This window comes from Falco punctatus (genome assembly GCF_963210335.1).
Source record: "Falco punctatus genome assembly, chromosome: 2".
In the NCBI taxonomy this organism is placed as follows: Eukaryota; Metazoa; Chordata; class Aves; order Falconiformes; family Falconidae; genus Falco; species Falco punctatus.
The window spans coordinates 65,201,885-65,222,437 of record NC_137581.1 but is presented as its reverse complement, the minus strand read 5'-3'; the positions used below and the strand labels follow the sequence as shown (position 1 = coordinate 65,222,437).

At 37.3% G+C, this 20,553-nt stretch overlaps 1 protein-coding gene across 5 annotated transcripts in view; it reads right to left on the bottom strand.

Moving 5' to 3' along the window:
• TFDP1 (transcription factor Dp-1) overlaps positions 1-20,553 on the bottom strand; it is a 48,945-nt gene that overhangs the window by 10,811 nt on the left and 17,581 nt on the right. For 4 of the 5 annotated variants that reach the window (XM_080375513.1, XM_080375512.1, XM_080375514.1 and 1 more), the window contains exons 4-7: positions 8,367-8,473; positions 3,927-4,048; positions 2,452-2,617; positions 2,112-2,258 (exon numbers count right to left, since the gene is read on the bottom strand). In XM_080375513.1, coding sequence (XP_080231639.1) covers positions 2,112-2,258; positions 2,452-2,617; positions 3,927-4,048; positions 8,367-8,473 — 542 coding nt within the window. The remainder of the gene's footprint in view (positions 1-2,111; positions 2,259-2,451; positions 2,618-3,926; positions 4,049-8,366; positions 8,474-20,553) is intronic. The other variant, XM_080375511.1, reaches the window with a different exon arrangement.

Sequence of the window (20,553 nt, the reverse complement as noted above, 5' to 3'; positions counted from 1 at the left end):
CTGGTCTGAACAAGAACTCAAGAACTTTCATTCTCAGGTCCTTAACATATGCAACTACCAAGAAAACGACCAGAGTTAAAAATTTACATGAATGCAGTTTTGGTAAAAACAAAAAAAAAGCAGAAGTGTACACAGTTGAAAAAAACTGGAAAAAGGCATGATATTAAAAACAAAAAAAAAAAAAGAAAGAAAGAAAAGGTAGGATCAAGTCTTACAATTTAGCATCAGAAAATAAGTCAAATAACAGTCCCTCCCCAAAAAAATTTAACACAACTCATGTATGTCATAGGAAAATGTCTCACATGTACACTACATTGCCTTCCATATTACTTTGAGATATAGGCCTTATTGATTGCCTTGCACCCTCTCTTTCTTGCATTATCAGAACATATTTTACAAATCTAATATTCTAATTTACACAAAAAGTACAAGTTTAAAAAGACTTAAAGTACTAAATACTTGATAAGGAACCCCTCAAAATCATATGTTCCCTTATAAACTCTTTGGCTTGATTTTTCAACAGTTTAAGGGTAAAGCTAAGGATTATCGGATGTAGTAGTAAAAAAAAAAAGTATTATAGGCTTGAAAATTTCACAAATTAAATATTAGCCTTCACTAACTCATTAAGAAGAAACTCGCTGTAAAACTTGTCTCAGGTAATGTCACTAATAATTTAAATGCCAACAAAGACTGTAGAAACAGGAGGTAGAATACTCATGAAGCAATAATGGGGAAGGGAGGAACCCTGCAATTTCCTCAGTAAGGTAAGCTCAACAAATCTTAGGATTTGTGCTGTTTTCAAGACCGTATTACACTTGTGGCTCGATTATTTAATAGTTAACAGAACTTCCTCCTTTTATGACGTCTAATTAACGAATTCTGACTTTGGTATCAAAAGTTATCATTGTTCCCATCTTAAATGCAAGAACCTTCACTGTGCATTATTACATTATAAGTTACTATTTTTACTTCAGTACTAGTATTAGCCTACTCTTCTTTAGGACAGTAACAATTATGACACCAAAGCCAGCTGAATGAGCCACACTTCTTTTTCTTTTTGTTCCAGTATTACTAGCAATGCCATACTTTGAGACACAGATCCAAAGAGATCTACTTTTAAAATCCCTCCAGCTAGCTGGTTCCCTATTCAGTATACAGCACAGTCATCTTTAAACCACTTTCCATACTCACCCTAATATTTATGCTCCAATTAACACACTCTTACCTGAACTAATAATTTTCACTTGGAATGATAAATATTTAAATAAAACTCAGCTTGATTAGATACCCTGTATTTTCCTCACCTAGACAGCAATTACAGTACTAACCAAAAAAAACAATTATCAGTATCAAACAAAAATCTCCATAGAATTAGCCCTCTGTAGATAAGATTCCAAAATATTTTCCAATTTGTCAGCTTCCACACTGACTTTTCCATCCTGCTGAAAGGAATTTAGACTTATCAAGAATAAAGACAAAGTCTCATTCTACTCTGATAAAGTGAATTGACTTCAGTAAGCCTCGGAAACTTTATTATCCTGCAAATCTCAGGATGCTAAAAAAAAAAATATCCTGCCAGAACTTAAGAATGCCTTTCAGTATAAAACATTTTACTTCTTATCCAAGACATGCAGTAAAAAAGTCTGACATGTTCATGTAAGACCTGCAAGAAATATGTAAGACCTGCAGCAACAAAGAAGGAGCAATGCACATATATACTAATATACATGCAACAACTGTCATCACTGATGTATTATTTGGCTGGTGTCTGGAGAAAACCTTCCTGACTCTTGAGCATCACTACTGCGATGTTGGAAATACACATTCATCTTTCAGTTTGATTAACTTCCACTCAGAACCATTTTGCATATACTACAAAAGCTGTGACAGAACTGTTTTTCTGACCTAGAAAAATTAAAATACCTTTAAGCAATCTGGAAGTTTAAATGTGTTCTACTGTAAACACAAATAAAATTTTAAGAGTCAAAAAGGACCACACTATAATACCTTGCTATCTCAGAAGATCACATGCATATGTTATATCAGAACATATTAAAGCTGTAAACATTTATTCAAAGACAAAGCCATTGTGAACTTCCTAATACATATACCTCTAAATTCTGACATTCCTGAGCAGAGTTAGTAGGTAGACCAATCCATTTGATTTCCTTCTTCTCCTTAGAGATAATGTTCATGGCCATAAGGACATTTAAGGCATCATAGACACGTCGTCTAATATTCTTCTGGTCATAAGCCTGCTGTAGACATAGCGCATTAATCAAAAACATACCCGTGTCAAAAATATTTGAAAATAAATATATTACAGTAAATGGGTAAACTCAGGTAATGTCTGAACTGTTTCATTTAGCAGCAGGAAAAGAAATACAAGTCTCAAAACAAATTTCTCTTCCCCCATTCAGTTCACGTGTAATTGACCTCCCATATACTTACTGATTCATTTGGTGAAATGTGATTATCAGTGGTACTGAATTCTGCAACCAACTCGTCTGCCACCTCATTGTATGAGGTGGTTCCTTTTCTTTGTACCTTCTCACAAACCTTCATAGAGAAATGACGTAAACCCTTGCCATTCTTCTCTCCTTTTTTGTTCCGCTTCCTAAATATACGTATAATATATATTTTAAGAAGATTTGAACTTTTGAATATTTAATGTCTCTTTTTCAAATACAGGCACACCGCTGTAAAAAAACAAGCCTTCCCTTTTGTTCTGCTTCTCACCCCTTCCCAACATTTTTTCCTATAATTTTTTTCCCCCTCTACAATTTACAGTAGTTAACAATTCTAATGTCTTGATCCTGAAGCACAGTACAAATTCATTCTTTTGGCAATTCTGCTAGCTCCAGTAGCAGAGAGTAAGTTAACAATAGCGATATTCCTTGAAGAAGTCAATAAAGAAAACCTTCCAATCTTCAAGACAAAGAAGGGATGGGGGATAAATGCTAAAATATGAAAAGTAAATTACAGAAGGTAACTTTTTTTGGGGTTTTGTCTTTTTAATTTTTTTTTTATTTATTTAAACAGCCCATCTAGTTGACCACAAAAAATTAGATTGATTATTTGCTATGTAAGTCTGAACTGACTGAACAGACCAAGTCTGGTAACAGTTGAACTCACTAAACATTACACTATTACTAAAACACAGATCTGAAGTTATACAGTGTATAAAATCACCACGGAAACTTCAAAGTTACAAGTGCAACAAAGTTTCCTGCATATCTTTTAAATAAAAGGTTTCTTATAATTTGAGTGAAAAGATAAATAAATAAATAAAATCGATAGAAAAATTAGTATCTGCAATGAAACCTCTCAATTCTCTACATCTCATTTCACTGTGTAGTTTCAAAGTAGAATTCTATGTGTAACAAGACACTGATGATAAATTTGGTCTTAAAGCAATTACATTTAACAAGAGGCCCTTCAAACAAAACTTACATGAGAAAAGCACCAAAAGAATGCATTCATTGTATCTAACACTTTTTTCCCAATAAGGACTACATTCTTTTTTCAAATGATACTTCAGGATACACTTGCTCAATCTGAAATGTAGTGTATTATTTTGGAAATACACCAACAAAACAGAAATGCCAAATTAAAAACTGAATCATCAGATGAATTTCTGTGTCCTTTTAGGAGCTAAATTCTCCTAATCTAAGTAATATAAATATCTGTCAACAGTTTACAGAAAATATTCTAGCTCCTTTTACAACAAATAAGTGGGTATTCATTCTTGAGTGACTATTGCCAGTTCTAATACAATATACTTTAATGTTGAAATGCTCTTGATGGAAAGATAAACGCTGTCTCTCACACTGCTACCCTGAAGAGTACACACAATATCACGGTGAACATTTAGAACAGAAGTTCCAAACAATTTATTAGTCCTTTGTAACTTTTCTTTTGCTCACCCAGCAGACCATGGCGAAGAATCTCCAGTCTGGTTCTGTGATACAAAATGTGTGTTAGGTGTATGTGGACTTCCTACCAGGATAGTATTTTGCGCTGAAGGTCTCTGAGGTGTACCGATAACCTACAGTAAAGATAAAATAATTTGGAAAATGTTTGTCAGTAAGTATTCCAAGATACTCATATGCTGCATGATTCAAACGATGCATTATCTAAAAAACAGTAGAATTTTTTTTCTACCTACTTCTGTTAGATGCATTGAATTCATACATACCAGCAAAAAAAAATCAGACTACAGTCCATACAGTTAGAGCACTCCCTAAGTAATGAGCATTTATGTTTTATCCTTCTTAAATGAGCTTTTCATGCCTGCTGGATTTCTTAACACTGTTCAACACTAACTTAGACAAGATTAAAACACACATGCCCTCTTCCCCACTGAAAGAAAAAGGGAAAAAAGGAGAACAAAACCACTGCACCAAACTACACATAAAGAAGTTGCAGTAAATTACAGTTAAAATATGAACATAGGAAACAAGCTTCAAATCACTAGAAGCAGAGAGAAAACGCAGAGCTGTTGCAAAGAAGTCAAAATTCTCTCCTGCAGTCAAATCTCTATGACTACAGAGTCAAACCCAAAATACAAGCATGTTAGAGGCGAGGAAGAGCAAGGGCCAACTGTCTTTTATCACTGCAGTGGCTGAGACCAGTTTAAGCAAAACCCTTCCATTCTGAACATGTTATGAGTACACACTCAGCTGATCACAGTCTTCCAGCTTACAAGTAGTCCTGAAGATGTGCTAATTTGATCATGAGTAATACATATATTTGCACACAGAGCCATGCTCTCCTGATCTGTGAAGCTAGCTGAAGCAGAACTCCCACTCTTGCAGATGAATTTTTTTTATTTTTGAAATGTTATAAAAGTAACTTTCTAGAGAATATTTATTTAGGAAAACAAAATGATACTGTACAGATTTCAATTTTGTAGACAAATATGCCTATTTTGAGGGGAACATTTACTTCCCAATGGAAACAGCACACTGCACCCCTAACATCAGTGAAGTGAAACATACATCAAATGTACCTAAACTCATAAGCACCCACAGTCTTGCTGCATTTTCCAGCAGCCACATTCTGGCTCACCCAACAAAATTTGAAGTTTCTTCCTCAGGCTATCTTCAATAATTTAGCCCCAACACGAGTACAATAGAAAAACTGAAAACCCCAAATGAAACACTGAATGGGTTAAAGTTAAAATTAATCAAAATTTGAATCACCTTTAAATGTAAAAGGTGGTCTAGCGGCTATCATGATTTCAGCTACCTGGAAGGATAAATAGCTGCTATTTTTTCCCAAATACTGTGACTTTATATTATACCACCTCTCCTATGAGTTTATATACAAGTTTGTTACAACCGCTTCTGACAGCTGGAAAATCTTAGGGCCTACACCCCTTTCCAGCAGCTTTGTTCCATACTTAAAATGTTTCTAATTCTTATGGAAAGTCAACTAATCTCCTCTACTACTTTTCATAACCAAAACTTCTGATTGTGGAAAACAGAAAGAGGGTGAGGGATGCCAAACTGGCACAGCACACTTTTCCCCCGTGGAAAAAATACTATCAGTTCTGCTATTGACTGGTCTGGTTCACCAAATGTCTCAAAGGACTGCGAAAACCACCCATGTGCTATTCAAGTAATGTAGACAATGCAGAAAACAGAAGAAAGCTGTTAGCCAGTTTTTATTCTCTTGGATGTAGTTACAGAGGACTGGAAGAGATGATTCAATATCTTGCTTGCGGAAGCTAAAATTAGAGGGTCGCACTATTTCCTAGATTCTTAAATCCACAAGCAGTCCCACTATCACCCTGGTGCCACATCCAAAATTTGTATGACTGCGCAGTAAGACGAAAGCCAACCAGTACAGGGAAAGGGGTGGAATTACAGCTGGGTAAAAAACGTTTGGCAGCAGCAAACCCTGGACAACTACTGGGCTCAGCAGTGCCTTGAAATACTCAACAATCCACAGGAATAAATGGATGCGTGTACAAATTCACAGGCTCATTTCCAGAGTGGAAAAGTGAAGCCTGTTTAATGCATTCAAAACTTGCTCTGCATTCCCATTCTAACTCACAAAAATCTGCAAACTACCCAGAATTATATGCTTTGATGTACCACTATTAAGGAAGAATATTAAGAAACTCTACAGTCTAGAGTTTCAGAATCATCTAAGGAATTATTCAGTAATACTGTCTCCTTAACAGAAATGTTAATGCCCCTAACTTTTATTCACAAGTTCATAAACAACAATGACTTTGAATGAAAAAGAGCATGAATGAAATGAGTTAAGCAGTATCAAGTCACTGGAGGCACCCTAAAATGAAAGCTTACAGATAGAATTAGAGGATGTCTTTAGAGAAAACAGGGACGAAGTAGGGTGTGGACAAAAGCAGAAAAAGAAGTGCCTGCTGCTTCTCTGAAGTTTCCTGATTGCAAAAAAAAGAACAAGATTACAGTTGAGCTCCTTGATAAAAAGATCAGGACAACAGGGAAAGCAGCAAGACAGCCCACCCTCCCACTTCACTGTACTCAACGGAAAAACTTACATGGGGACAGTATTAAGAACAAGAAATCATACAACCTGAACAAAGAACACGAGCTCAGAAAATTAAGCGTTAAAAACCTGGTTTTAGCACTCAAAGGTTAGAAAGTTGAGTAGGTTCACAAGCCAACTCCTCAACTCTGCTCCCCAAAAACATTTTGCATATTGACAGAACATTTATTTCCTCCATTTTCAGGATTCTAGAGGTAATTTTGCTTATAGCTCTTGCTATTTCCTTCAGAACTGTAAAGTCACCAGAAATTTGCAACAGAAAATCATATATAAACATATACAGCTAGATACATATACAACAGAAAACGTGTATATATAGATATATACACAAAACAAAACCTCCATCTATTCTTTAACAACACACAACTAAGCATCTGATTTTGTACTGATAACTGCCAATACAAATGTGCTGGTATGAGCACTTCTTTCACAAAAAATGAGTGCTAATATGTCCAGAGTAAGACTTAAAGTGCTGAAAAAATTATGATTGCAAATGTACATTTCCCACAGTAATCATACTAACAAAACCACCATTAATAGTAGTTATTATTTCAGAATCTTTTTTTTTCTATAAAGTTATGACGTAAAATTAATCATAGATAACAGATGAGGATTTGTCAATTTAAACTTGTGATGAAAGACACAAGAATTGATTTTGTGTATACATAAACATTTGCTCCCTGTTTAAAGTTTAAAAAAGCATCAGATGAGCTGTAATCACATTATCATCCCCTGGTTTTTGTACTTTAAGAAAAGATTTTGTAAGTTATTTGGAAGAGCATTTCATTTTCAATATTAAACCCAAGTACATCCACAGTCTCACAGTAATACCCAAAAGGGACCCCTCTCTGTGCCATTATGGCCTATGATCCAGTTCAAACATTGTCCTCCTACTGCTGGTTACTGATTTTTAAATTAAAAGAATGCCTAATGACTCTGAATTTCCTTGTTTGGAAATGTACTAATAAAACACCTCCTAATGAAGGTGTGATTTCTTCACTTAAACTCATTTTGCTACACTTGAACTTCCAAGTGGCTGCGGGAAGTAGCTAATTCACCACCACTGCCAGGAATACAGCACAGTGGATCACCTGCACCACACTTACACAGTTGAAGAGGTACAGTTTATAGCTTCAGGCAGCCTCAATTATAAAACACTCCTTAGAGCTTAGCATTGGGAAAGGCAGATGGGAAACTGCTTTCCTATCAAGAAGAAACCCAAATACAAGACATTCCATTTCAGATGTTTACACATTACAGCTGCTTTCCAGAAGATGAACCGAGACCAACTCTTTTCAGATCACTACATTTTAATTTTGATGACTATAAAATTGACTTCTCATAACCTATGTATTATCTATTACATTATTAGATTCTTTGAAAGCTCTGATTTCATGTACCTCACACAAAGCTCGAAGTAAATATTTAAGCAAAAGGTTATCTACATTAAGCACACAGAAATGTAGTTGTTTTGCATTTTGTTCCACCTAACTTCAATCTCAATAAAAATGTGCTGATGGACTTACTTTACATTTCCCTATGTCAGATTTCACAGCAGAATCTGAAAGAGCCACTGATTTTAAGTGGCAGGACTAGCAAAAGATATAACCACCTGAATATTCAGGCATCTGCATATTGATTAGAGAGTCATCTTTGCATTTCTTTATGCAAAAGAAGATTTGTTTTACTGTAAGTCTATTAAAATTAGAAACAAGCTTAGACTATCTGTACATGCCAAGTGATAATGACTACCAAGGTACAAGTCAGATTTACAGTATGCATAAGCAACAGCACAAGCAATAAAAAACACCACAAAGTCTCCTTACCACTTGTTGTGCAATGTTGACGTTAGACTGTCCAAATGTTTTTGGCAGGAGCTGTTTTCCAAGCGTATTTACTGTAGAAGGATGAACAGCCAATAGAGAAACAACCCCTAAAACAAATACAAGTAGATAGCTTCAGGTCAGCCACATTGTATTATTTTAGCAATTCCAGTTTCATCTCTTACCAATGCTTAATATTAACTAGCTCTGAACAGCAGAGAGTCAATATCAACGTAGCATTTACACATTTGAAGCAAAAAACCCAAAATCAAGATTCATAATATATTATCTCAGGCTTTCCTCTATATAACCTTACAGGTCAGTGATCTAGTATGAACATGTTTTAATTCCTTGTATTCCAATCTTCCTCTCAAAGCAGAGTTAACAGAGGCAGTGGGCATCTGACAAAGCACAGCCCCCTTCTCTTCTACCCTTATCCTTTGTGGCTATTGAAATCTTGTGCCACCACCTGAAAAACACGCCCCATGCCCCAGCAAATGACAAACCCTTCTGAGGATGCTGGTCTACAGGAGATAAAATCTGGCTAGCACAGGCCTTTCCAAGAGAACATTCCCAACTTTCCTCTAACTGTCCCCTCCCAGCTGAAGGCAAGGAATTAAAGAACAAATGTCTTCAAGAATCCAGTATCTGAGCAAAATATATCCAACACAGTAGACCAACCCTGCAGGGAAAGCTGCTCTCTTCCTCTTCATAAGCCATCCAGAGTCAGCATTGATAGGTAAGCAAGTCTTAAGCAACGTAAAACAAAAGTTAAACTAAAAAAAAAAACGAAGCCAGGTATCCTCTAGCAATTTGATGCTCCATGCCATAGTTTAAAAAAAAAACAACACACAACACAACAAACAAAAAAGAAGCAACCAAGACTGACTACAGAAAAACAACAATGGTACAAACAAGTCTTAAAACACTGGAGACATTTATTTTGCTGAAACATCTGTCACTCAGTTGTCAGGTGAGAGTTCAGCAGTTCTTTTCCTAAGATCACTTTGAAAGGAAGGGGCCAATAGGGCCAGAAGGACTTGGCACAACTCACATTCCTCTTCCTTTTTCCCATTATCCAATACAGAATCAGTAAGTAAGCATTTTTACAAATGTTGTACCAGGAAAAGCTCTAATGAGTCCTTGCTGCCTACCATCCCTCCTACACATTCAGGCAGTCTACAGAAAGTTAAGAACAACCCAAATCTCGCTTAAGCCCTTGCTTTCCAAAAGGCTTGTATTCCCTAGCTGCTATTACTATATCATGTCAAACCGATAGCTTCACACCAGAACCTATTCTCAAGTCCCCCAAATCAGAACAGGATGCAGCAGCCTATCATTCTTCCATTATGAACCAACTTTCCAGTGCTCTTTCAGACATTCAGCAGCTATCTAGTTTGTAAGTCTGCTATGCCTTCCTGTCCCTTCAAGTACACCCATCACTACCACAGCCTGTTTTGTGTGTTCTTCCCCTCTGCGCAATGCAGTAAAGCAATATAAACTAACCTGGCTATTAGGGCTTGTGTAGTTTCCTCTTAGCTTTCTGGAGGTCAACATGTCTTTTTTTTAACCTCCTCCTCATTATTTAAAACAATAAAGCAATATGAAGATTACATTTCCAGTACAAAATAAAAGTTGTAACTATTTTGCAAAGATGCCTCATCTATTTGATCACCTTTCCTTGCCTTTGATGGTTCTTGTTGCCCACACACTTTCTAGTTCTTCTACCTTTCGAGATCTGTTTTGCAGATGACAGGGGTGGAAACATTGTTGATGACAAAAGAAATACCATATATAATCATGTAATTCCATAGCACATTTTCTATTTTACTCCCTGTAATTCTCAAAATTCCATATGCTTGTTCCCCACCAAACACTGATACCACATTTTCATAATATAACCTATCATGACTTCAAGATCTTTCTTGAACACTAATAGCTCATTTGGGGTACTCATTATATGTGCTTTTCACCAATTATTAACCCATGGGAGGACCGCCCTGTTCTATGACACCTCAGTTTCTTTAAAAGGTTGATTAAGGACCTTGATAATCAAGGGGTTTTTGTTGTTATTTTTAAGAAATCCAAGGACATCGCACTGATTAGATAGCCCTTATCCACATGGTTGTTGACTTTTTCAAGGCATGACTTTGAGAAGACGTAACCTCATAACTTCCCTTTTCCCCTCCTTCTAGAAAAGCCCTGTTAACTCCTGCCCATTATCACATTTGTCAGTATGTCTACTACTTCTCTGTTACATGCTCAACCAATTTGCCTAACAGAAGTCTTGACATTCATCTGCAGTTATCTGAGCCCTTCAGAAACTGGTGCAGGAGACGCGGCCTTCTGTCCTTCTGGTACTACACAAATTATACATATACTGAGTTAGCAGGACAGAGGTACCATTGGTAGGTCCTTCTCAGAATTCACAGGTAGATAATTCTCTGGCCATGATGATTTCTAATCATTCACGTTATCAATTTTTTCCTAAGGCAATAGCTTCTAGCCATACTTCAGCAGGACACTTTCATGAAGAACAGTACTGCCATGAGGCTCTCTCGCATCATCTTGATCATCTTATTCTTCAGATGCACTCAGAGACTTCATCCTTCTGGTATGTTTAAAACCAAAGTAATTCTTTATGCTATCATGTTGTTTCTTAAAATTTTTTTATGAAGTCAACAAAGACAAACGCAAAAGTCTTGGACTTGTAACAGACTAACTCCACACAACAGCAGAGGTCAGGTATTGTGTGGTTAGGAAGCAGATGTGCAGAAAAAGACCTGGGGGTCTGGGTGGACAACAAGCGGAATGTGAACCAGAAGTACACCTCGAAGCTAATGAAGTGTTAACCACATCCTGGGCTGTACTTGGTAGAGTACAGCAGTAATTGATTATTCCCTTTTAGTCTAGCACTCTTGAAGCTGTACCTGGATTACTCTGTTCAGTTTGGGGGCCTGCAGTGCGAGACAGGCATTAACAAAGAGCAGAGTCCAGAAGAAAGACACTAGTATGGCTAGGGTACTGGAGCATAGGATGTACAAGGAGAAGCTAAAGCAGCTTGGTGTGTGCAGCTTGTGGAAGAGAAGATTAAGGTAGAGCAAGGGGCGTTATTTGTGGGAATCTAATCACTGCCTTCAACTGTTAAATGGAGAGCTATACAGATGATAGAGGACACAGCAAAAAGAAAAGAGGGAATAGTTGCAAGCTGCTGCACAACAAATTCCAACCAGACATGACAGAAAAAATTCACGATGAAAAAAAGTAAAGCACAGCAATACTTCCTATTGCGCTGTGCTCATTAATTCATGCAACTGAACCAACCTGGCTCTATACAGAAACTGCAAGGTACACCTGCCTCTACAGCACAAACTAATTGGCAAGGAAGCACAAATGTAACTGGAAGAACAGTTACATACTCTTCACAGTTCATTGCAAAGTCAAAGTCAACGTATAAAAGGTATCATACAAAATAGGAAAGAGCATAACTGCTCAACGCTAGGAGAAAAAAAAAAAGAAAAAAATTGAGTTTTGTTTTATTTTTAAGAAAAGGTACTTTCACTTTGCCCAAATGCGTTCTGCTGTTTTCTCATTTACCTCATATGTAAACATTTTTCTCATATCCACCTGGATTTTCAAAGGCTTACAATGCTCTGGTTTCATAGTGGGTTTATGTGTGGGGGTTTTATTTGTTTGTTAATTATACAAGCAGAAATAATTTCATTAACTTAGCTTTGCAAGTGACTGACAGCTCAGTTTCTCAAAGGAATTTTTCTAATCATTAGTTAATTACTGTTACTCTTACAGTAATCACTGCAATCCAAATAATCCTGCGCTTTGTGGCCAACATACAGTGTGTATAATAGCATGTAAAAATTAAACCCACAAGTTTGCAAACAGTTTTGTTGGCACCAACTCTTCTTCCTTTTCAAAACAAACACATTATTAATACTGCTGGTTCTGACACGTCTTTTTTTTTCTTTTTTTTCCTTCTACGTATTTCAAAACCAGGGAAAAAGGCCATGTAAAGCAGAAGAAAAAAATATACAGAAGGATATAACTACTACTTAAATTCTCAGTCTCCCAAACATTGTCACTTTGGAAAAGTACTCTTAGGAACTTACAAGTAATTATTAAACCTAAAGGGAAGTAGAATTTCACCAATATTAAGTCCCGGAATGCCTCCGAACAGAAGGTAATGATACAGATAGGATCAAGGAGTAATGCTGTGTAAAACTTGCACAGCAAAAGCAGCAGCACCCTTTAACAAAACCTGTTATTATTTATCTGTCTAAAACCTGTTCCAGGTAAGCACTCCCTTTATACAGAGTATGCAGTAAATAGCTTGTTTTGGTTACTGATTGCTTTTAGGGAGAACTGTTGAACTGGACCTTTACCTTTGTTTGCATAGAAAAACAAATCAAGAGTTTTACCAAAAAGAATCCCTTGCAGACTTCAGCAATAAAAGAGACTGGTAATACAGCCAATTACGAACATTTTACACAACTTGAGATGCCACAGAAAAAGACACAGTACATCTAAAATTAGAGGAAGGGGTGCCCTCTGCATTCACAGCAGTAGATCTCTCTAACAGCTGACTGCTCTAGTTCATGAAACAGTAGTGACTTTGAATTTGGTGTTTCAGATCAAAGAGGATGGACTGAGGTAGTCCTTGCCTCAGGTGCAGAAATCCCATTCAATCTAGGTGCTGTACCATCTTCTAATGTAATCTGTCTTTATGTTCTCTTTATTTGTGAAAGAGAGCACAGTCAACAGAAAAACAGGTCGGTTTCCTGACAATGCAGTCTCTAACAAAGTCTTGTCAGCCTGTCTTCCAGCATAGAAGCAATACTGTACATGTGAAAATGGGATTTGGTAAGAAGGCAATTTTGCAAGCTCTTTCTGAATTATTACAACCCTAAAAAAGAACTTTTAGAATAAGGATGTGGTTTGTCAGAACGCAAAGCAATTCCTACTATCTCCTGCAACAGTCTCAACCAAACTCTGTCCAGCAGACCAATTTGTAAGTAAATACACTACACGATCAAAGGTTAGGAGTTAAGCAAAGGGTTGATTCTAAGAAAAGTCTAAAGAAAGTTAACCTTGGAGATGACATTTTGCAGTACCACTGCTTATAACCACTCTTAGGAACTCTACAAACTTTTGTCTTAAATACATAGCAAGCTTTGAAATTGGCAGTTTTAACAGAGCAGTTGGAATCTAGCTTAACAGCTACACAATTCAAAGGCAGCCACATTAGTAAGCCAGTCTCGATACAAGTCAAGCATGACTTACGCTCTCAAAAAGGCAACATTACTTCCAATAACCTGATAAAACCCGTAACTAAGATGGTATCAGTTGAAGAGCCCAACAAAGACCAGTGACACTTTCCAGGAACAAGAAGATAAAAGTAAGTGACACAGACACTAGATTCCATTGCAATTGTCACTTCTGAGAAGGCCAAGTGCCATCCAGAATATTACATTCCTTATTTGGGGAATTTTAAAAATGTTAATAGGAACAGCATTTATATAAAGCCAGAATAGCTGTACTGCTTAAGATGCAAATGACTGATATAAGATTACATGAAAACTATGAGAATTATCTGGAAAATATTATAGATTCTATTTTGACAGTCTTCTGTATGTGGAGTTTTTCTTCTTTTTGGCTAAAAACAAACGAGAGAGAAGAGGAAGAGGAAGAAGAGGGGAAATTCAACATCAACATCACTAATGAAATTCCATACTATAACCATTTTGGTAAAGCAAATTACAAAGCTAATTCCAGCTCCAAACCTCACCATCAAACCACCTGCTTAAAATAAACAAAAACCCTAAGTAACAAAAAGCAAACTAGTCTTAATTGCACAATCTGCCCCTCTCCTTCTAGTGTGTCACCCTCCAACCCCAAGCTGGTGTCTGTAGAAAACTGACTGAAAAATTATTAAGTTTGGAATCAAGAAGTGAGCAGGGTCTCTTACAGGAATGTAAAGTAGCTTAAGTCCACATAATTTTTTGCAAAGGTTCTTTTTTCAATTGAAAAGCTCTGGGATATCAAATTACAGAGATCTCCCAAGGTCTCTGCAAGTCATGGTCCTTATTACAGACACTGCTATAGCAGTGTAGAAGACATCACATTAAGACTCACTGATCTTTAGGTATACTTGTCTGCATACCATCTTCAGCTATTTCTTATTTGCCACTCTCCTACCTGAGGTTGAATTTGGCCAGTTCAACCATGTAGCTGACAGCTCAATACACTTTTAGTAGTACACTTCTCCCTACCTAGTAAAGTAAGCAGTAAGCATCCCCTGCAAACAGAAAGGAAAGCCACAGTTTGAAATTGTTCAGAACTACAGATTTACAGAAGCTAACTCTTTGAATTCTGTTCAAAGGAATGCATTTTTTTCGGGGGGTGGGGTGGGAAATGCAAGAATTACAAAAAGATGAGCAACTTCTAAAACATCTTTCATTAATCAGAAGAGCACCACTCTACCCAGTTGTTTAAGCTGCTGTCAATAAAACTGACGCAACGTACCTGAGAGGAATTTATCCCATCCGCTTGAAAGTTTCAGTTCAGAAGTTCAGCCCACTTCTACTTGGCTTCTCTACTATTACAGAAACTTCCACAGCTAACTCCAACTCCAGGGCTTCAGCAAAAATTGCCCAGTGACCTCGCTACAGGTTTCTCTTCCTCAAGGCATTACCAAGCAATAGATACTTAACAAAACCCCTATGTTTGTTTTGTGGCTTTTTTTTTTTTTTTTTTAAAGGTATGGGAGACCTCATGAAATCTCACCATGGAGACTGAAAGATAAGGAAGGCAGATCTTGGAGAAGACTTAAGTTCATTACTCAACATGACAACCTAGTATATAGAAATAATAGTAAAGATGTGCCTTTGAAGACTTTGAATAATGAAATCCCAAAAAGCTCACTAAAGTGTGGAATAATCTCTAGAAGACTCCAGATCTTCACACAATTAAAATACAGGTGCACAATCCCTGAAGCAGAGACAGAAATCAATCCTGTTTTGGACAGCAGTGAAGCACAGCTCAGAATGTCATCTATAGCCAAGATGGGAAATAATGCACAGGAAGGGAGAATTCCAGAGCTACAGGAAGCTGGTATGGCAGTCAAGACACAACCAAAGAAGTTGAGGGAACTCCTCAACCTACCTAACACAACTATCACTGAACAAGAGGTAACATAAGAAACATCCTGGAACAAGGACATATCATACCAACATCATAACAAGGAAAGTTTTCTGTATGAATTAATGGGGTAGGCTTCCACCTCTTTACCTCAAAGCACCATGACAGCAGGAATCAGTGTACTCACACCCACCAACCTGTCTCAGCACAGTGACCAATGCAATGCTTGACAACAATGTATTTCAACCCCAACACTAGATACAGGTGAAATGGAAATCCAATGCCAAGCAGTTCCCTCAAGAACTGTTTACAGTATTTTCTATGCATTTTGCTTTACAAAATCTACCCTAAATTACTGAGTCTGAACCATTGCCTCCTTGCAAGTGCAAGGAGTCTTGAAGACACAGGTAGGATAAATAGATGAATTTAGAGGATCCATTTAAAGTGCCTTTTATATCACCTTCAAAAAAAATTATACCTTACCACAAAAGCATCAACTAGACTAGTTTCAGATTATTAGATCTTATACACATATATACACACACACAGAGTATGTACAAAGGGCATACTTGGAAGATCTGGAAGAGAGGTAACAATTACATCCTAGGAGCAGATTCCTCAGATGTCACTCCTGTGAGACTGCAGTTCTTACTGTCTCTCTCGCAAACACCATAGATATTTTATGTTTAGTTAGTTATATGCTAATTTTCAGAAAACGCTGAACTCTTTTTGAGGGTGTCAACCTATCATAAGCTTTGACAACATACAAGATTATTATCTATAGTTGGGGGCCAAGTCAAGTAAAAACACCTCTGCTTATTGAACAAGTCACATCACCCTGTTAAAACAACAAACATGCTTACACAGCAATTCTGAGCACTTTTACAAAGACATCGATCTTCCCCAGTGTGCAGTACTACTGAGTTCTTAAGTAATTTCTTAGACTAACTCAGAATTTTAGGTGATTCTTATCATCCTTAGATATGACTAGTAATGCTTCAGCTATTACAAACCAGTCTTTCCAAGTCTGTGTTGAAAAAAGCTGTGGTCTACCTGTAAACTTCTTACAAGCCTTTTCAGACTTTTCAAAATATCATTCATAATTGCAGCAACAGTTTTATTTCCTGAGCTTGAAGTTAGATAATAATAATGGAATTTACCTCAGCTTCAATAATACACAGGCATTTTATAACCAATGTTCAAGCATGTATCTGTTTGCTAAAGCATGAATCACCGGCTGTGAAATAGATCTATTTCTGTTCCAGAGGAATTACGCCAGCCACTGCCAAAAATCAGGGAGTTTGATCTTGCAAATAAAATTAACATTACATTGCAAAAGTTTGTCATAAATAAGAACAAGAAAATCTTACAGTTAGACAGTGTTGAAATAGAAGTCTAAATACACCTCAAAAAATTACATACTAAATACAAAAAAATACATATATAAATTTTTGTCAGTTACCAAAGCTGAAATTAAAATAAAACTAGTTCTTTTATGCCTATAAAATGTGAAGCCTTATTTTAAAATGTAAGAGGTGGAAAGAGCTGAAGACATCTTTTAAAAGCACTTTCTAGCTATGTACCAATAATGCCACCTACTGGCATGACAGAAGATCCAAATTTTTACAGTAACTTTAAAATTAATTTAAGAGTTTTAATTTCAATACAACATTAAATACCATTGTTTGGTTTTTTCCCTTGCACTTAGCTAAAGCAGATAATTTCTTTCACCCAAATTTCTTCACAAGCAAGGGCCAGGAACAGAATTAAACAGTGTTGTATTTAATACTACAGTATCAACACTAATCTGAATAAGCAAGGACCAGAATGTAGCAGTGTTCTTCAAAGTGCAACCTCCCAGAACAGCAGAATTTCCCAGTCTCTAAAATTCACTGCAAAGTAACTTTTAGACGACAGAAACTTGTAAGTTCTACTGCTTCAGCACCTATTAAAAATTCTTCCTATCCTTCCAACCCATATATATTTTCTAACCCTCAAAATTAATTCTGATTATAATTATCACTCAAAGTCTATGTCCAGGATGAATTTTAGCATTTTCAGGTTTAAACAATTAGCCAGGTTGACATCCAAAACAAAGTCAGGATATATATATTTTTTTAACCCTAGAATGGAAATGAACTAAAATAACAATTAAAATATCCAAATGAGATTATCCTTGCTTTGTAACCAAGGTAGGCAAAAAGCAAACAATTACAAACAGGTCACTTTGGAATTTTACTCCACAATTAAACCACTCTCTTAATCTGTTTTCAACAAAATAATTTAGAGTAGAATAAAGTATTTTCAGTTCGAAGGGACCTACGATTGTCTAGTCCAACTGCTTGACCAATTCAGGGCTGACCAAAAGTTAAAGCATGTTATTAAGGGCATTGTGCAAATGCCTTTTAAACACTGACAGGCTTGGGGCACCACCAACCAGCTCTCTAGGAAGCCTGCTGTGTCCAGTCCAAACCTCCCCTGGAGCAGCCTTGAGCCATTCCCACCCATCACTGGGTACCAGGGAGAAGAGATCAGCACCTCCCTCTCCACTTCCCCTCCTCAGGAAGCTGTAGAGAGCAAGAAGGCCACTCATAAGCCTCCTTTCCTCCAGATTAGACGTGCCCAAAGTGCTCAGCCACCCCTCATAGGACATTCCTTCCAGCCTTTTCACCAGCTTTGTTGCCCTGCTCTGGAGGCATTCAAGGACCTTCACCTCCTCCTTCAATCGTGGGGCCCAGAACTGCACAGTGCTGCAGGTGAGGCCGCAGCAGCGCTGAACGCAGCGGGATAATCATCTCTCTTGGCCGGCTGGTTACGCTGTGTTTGGTGCGCCCCAGGATGCTGTTTGCCCTCTTGGCTGCCACGGCACGCTGCTGACCCATACTGAGCTGCTGTCAGCCAGCACCCCAAAATCCTTTTTATTATTGCCAGAGAAGGGATAGAGCTGTAAATCACAATCTGGGTGCCCTTACAGCTTTTGTTCACTTGACCTTTGAAATTTTATAAGCATTGCTTCTGATTACAATTTGAGGGTTTACAGAGATTAATTTAAGTGCAATTTCTACAAAACCCATACAGAATATAGGGTAACAAGCAAAGGAAAGGGCCCTGTGTAATGATGTTCTCAGCAACAGAGGCTTTAGGGGGAAAAAAAGCAACTGGGTATTATTTTGGAATGAACCAAAGAAAACTTGTAACTGCTTCCAATGGATTTAGCATTCCTCCACAATGTCACAGGTGAAGCTGACAGCAAATAAACCAGCACAGGACAAGCAGCAGATATAAAACCAAGTGGCTTTACTAGAGTTCATCACTGAGAGGACGTCTGGATACACAGCTACTTTTTGCTGTGCATGTTAACTCACTAGCAGTCACTAGCAAAGCTGCATTTTAGAAGCACCTGGCACTGCTCAGGATTTCCTTACAGGAAAAAACCTCCCTTCTCAGACACTCTCAGCACACTACATTGCTGCTTCTTTCCTGAACAGGGTTAAAGCAGAAAACCATCTTTCTGGTTACCCAAGTTCATGAAAACTTTCAGTCATACCTGTACCAAACCAAACCATGCTAGAACAAATCTGGTGATTTGTGCCGCTTAAACACTGCCAGACTACCAGCTCCACAGACCTTGCACTTAACAGGAAAGCTGCACGAAGATGTAAATGTCACTCATCATACTTCCAGGAGAAGTCTGAGCCTTTCAACAGTACCACCCTGGAGCCAAACATAATCAAAACCCTCTTTAACGATAAGTTTCCTCATCCAAGGACTGGCAAATACTCAAGTAGTAAACAAATATATCCCAAACATATGCATTTGCATCCAGAAGAAAAACTAATTAGATAGTGCATTTTCTGAAACCTTTGTAAGATCTGGGAATCAATATAGCCTTAAATCAAACAGGGGCTGATATAACTGGTGTGTCATTCCACTGATACTTTCCAAAGATGTGACTTTAAGAATCAGCCTTCTAGACTAAATTCTCAGTAGGGAAAGAACAGAACTAGGCGGAGAGAAAAACCTTCCTCCAGTGAGCAGAGCTAACAGTGTCATCTTAATACAAGGGAAAACTTGCACCTTGCTTGATCAGCTCCACGGCATGCTGTTTTTTCAGGACTAAATGGGGTGTTACACTACAGTAATGGAAATACACGAGTATCAGAAAACACAGGTGAATTTATATCCAACTTCTTCTGGACATTGCACAAGCACTGGAGGAAGCACACACTTCCAGCTCATTTCTACCACATATAGACTGATACTTCTTATTCCACACTAAAGATGTTTTCAAAGAAACACTTCTAGAATGATACTTTATATACATGACCAATTTACTCATATTTACATCCATTATAAACTTTTGTTTGTTTTGTTTACTATTGTCTCCTCTTAAAACAAAGTCAGTCTCTGCTTTAAAAAAGAATTCTTAATCAGAAGCTCATGGCTGAGACCAGGTCTCTCCAAAGTGAATTAGGCTGAAGTATGTCCCCACTAGCTGAAATAAAAAAGGCTGTCTAGGTTGGTACTTGTTTCTGACTGTGAATTTTAGCAGATAATCAGGAAATGAATGCAGTGATAGGACTTCCATACAGGGATAATTTCCTAACATACCCTCTTCTCTCCCAGATTTGACAGCTTCAGGACTTTTGAGCAAGAGGCTGTTCAGTGTAACCGCTGAGCAAGATGAGTGATGTCTCCTTTTTAACATTCATCTAAGAAACAACAGCTACATACCCTAACAAAACTCAGTCTAAAAATAACCTGTTCGCAGTTCCCAGATTTCTATCAGTGCAGATTAAAAATTTACAGAAGTCCATTCGCAGCCTATTCTGAAAGCACTGCAACAAAGCTGTTCAGGCTGTAAGAACTGTTGCATAATACCCTGTTTTGGCCATAAAAGTCAACCTTTGCCTATCTTTCACAGTTGATTCATATACCTGCCACTTAGTCCTGTATTCACCTTACAGACCTTTGATGAAGTGTTACACAACAAATTTCAAGACAAATATTCTGCTCTTCCTCCCAAACCATGTTTTTG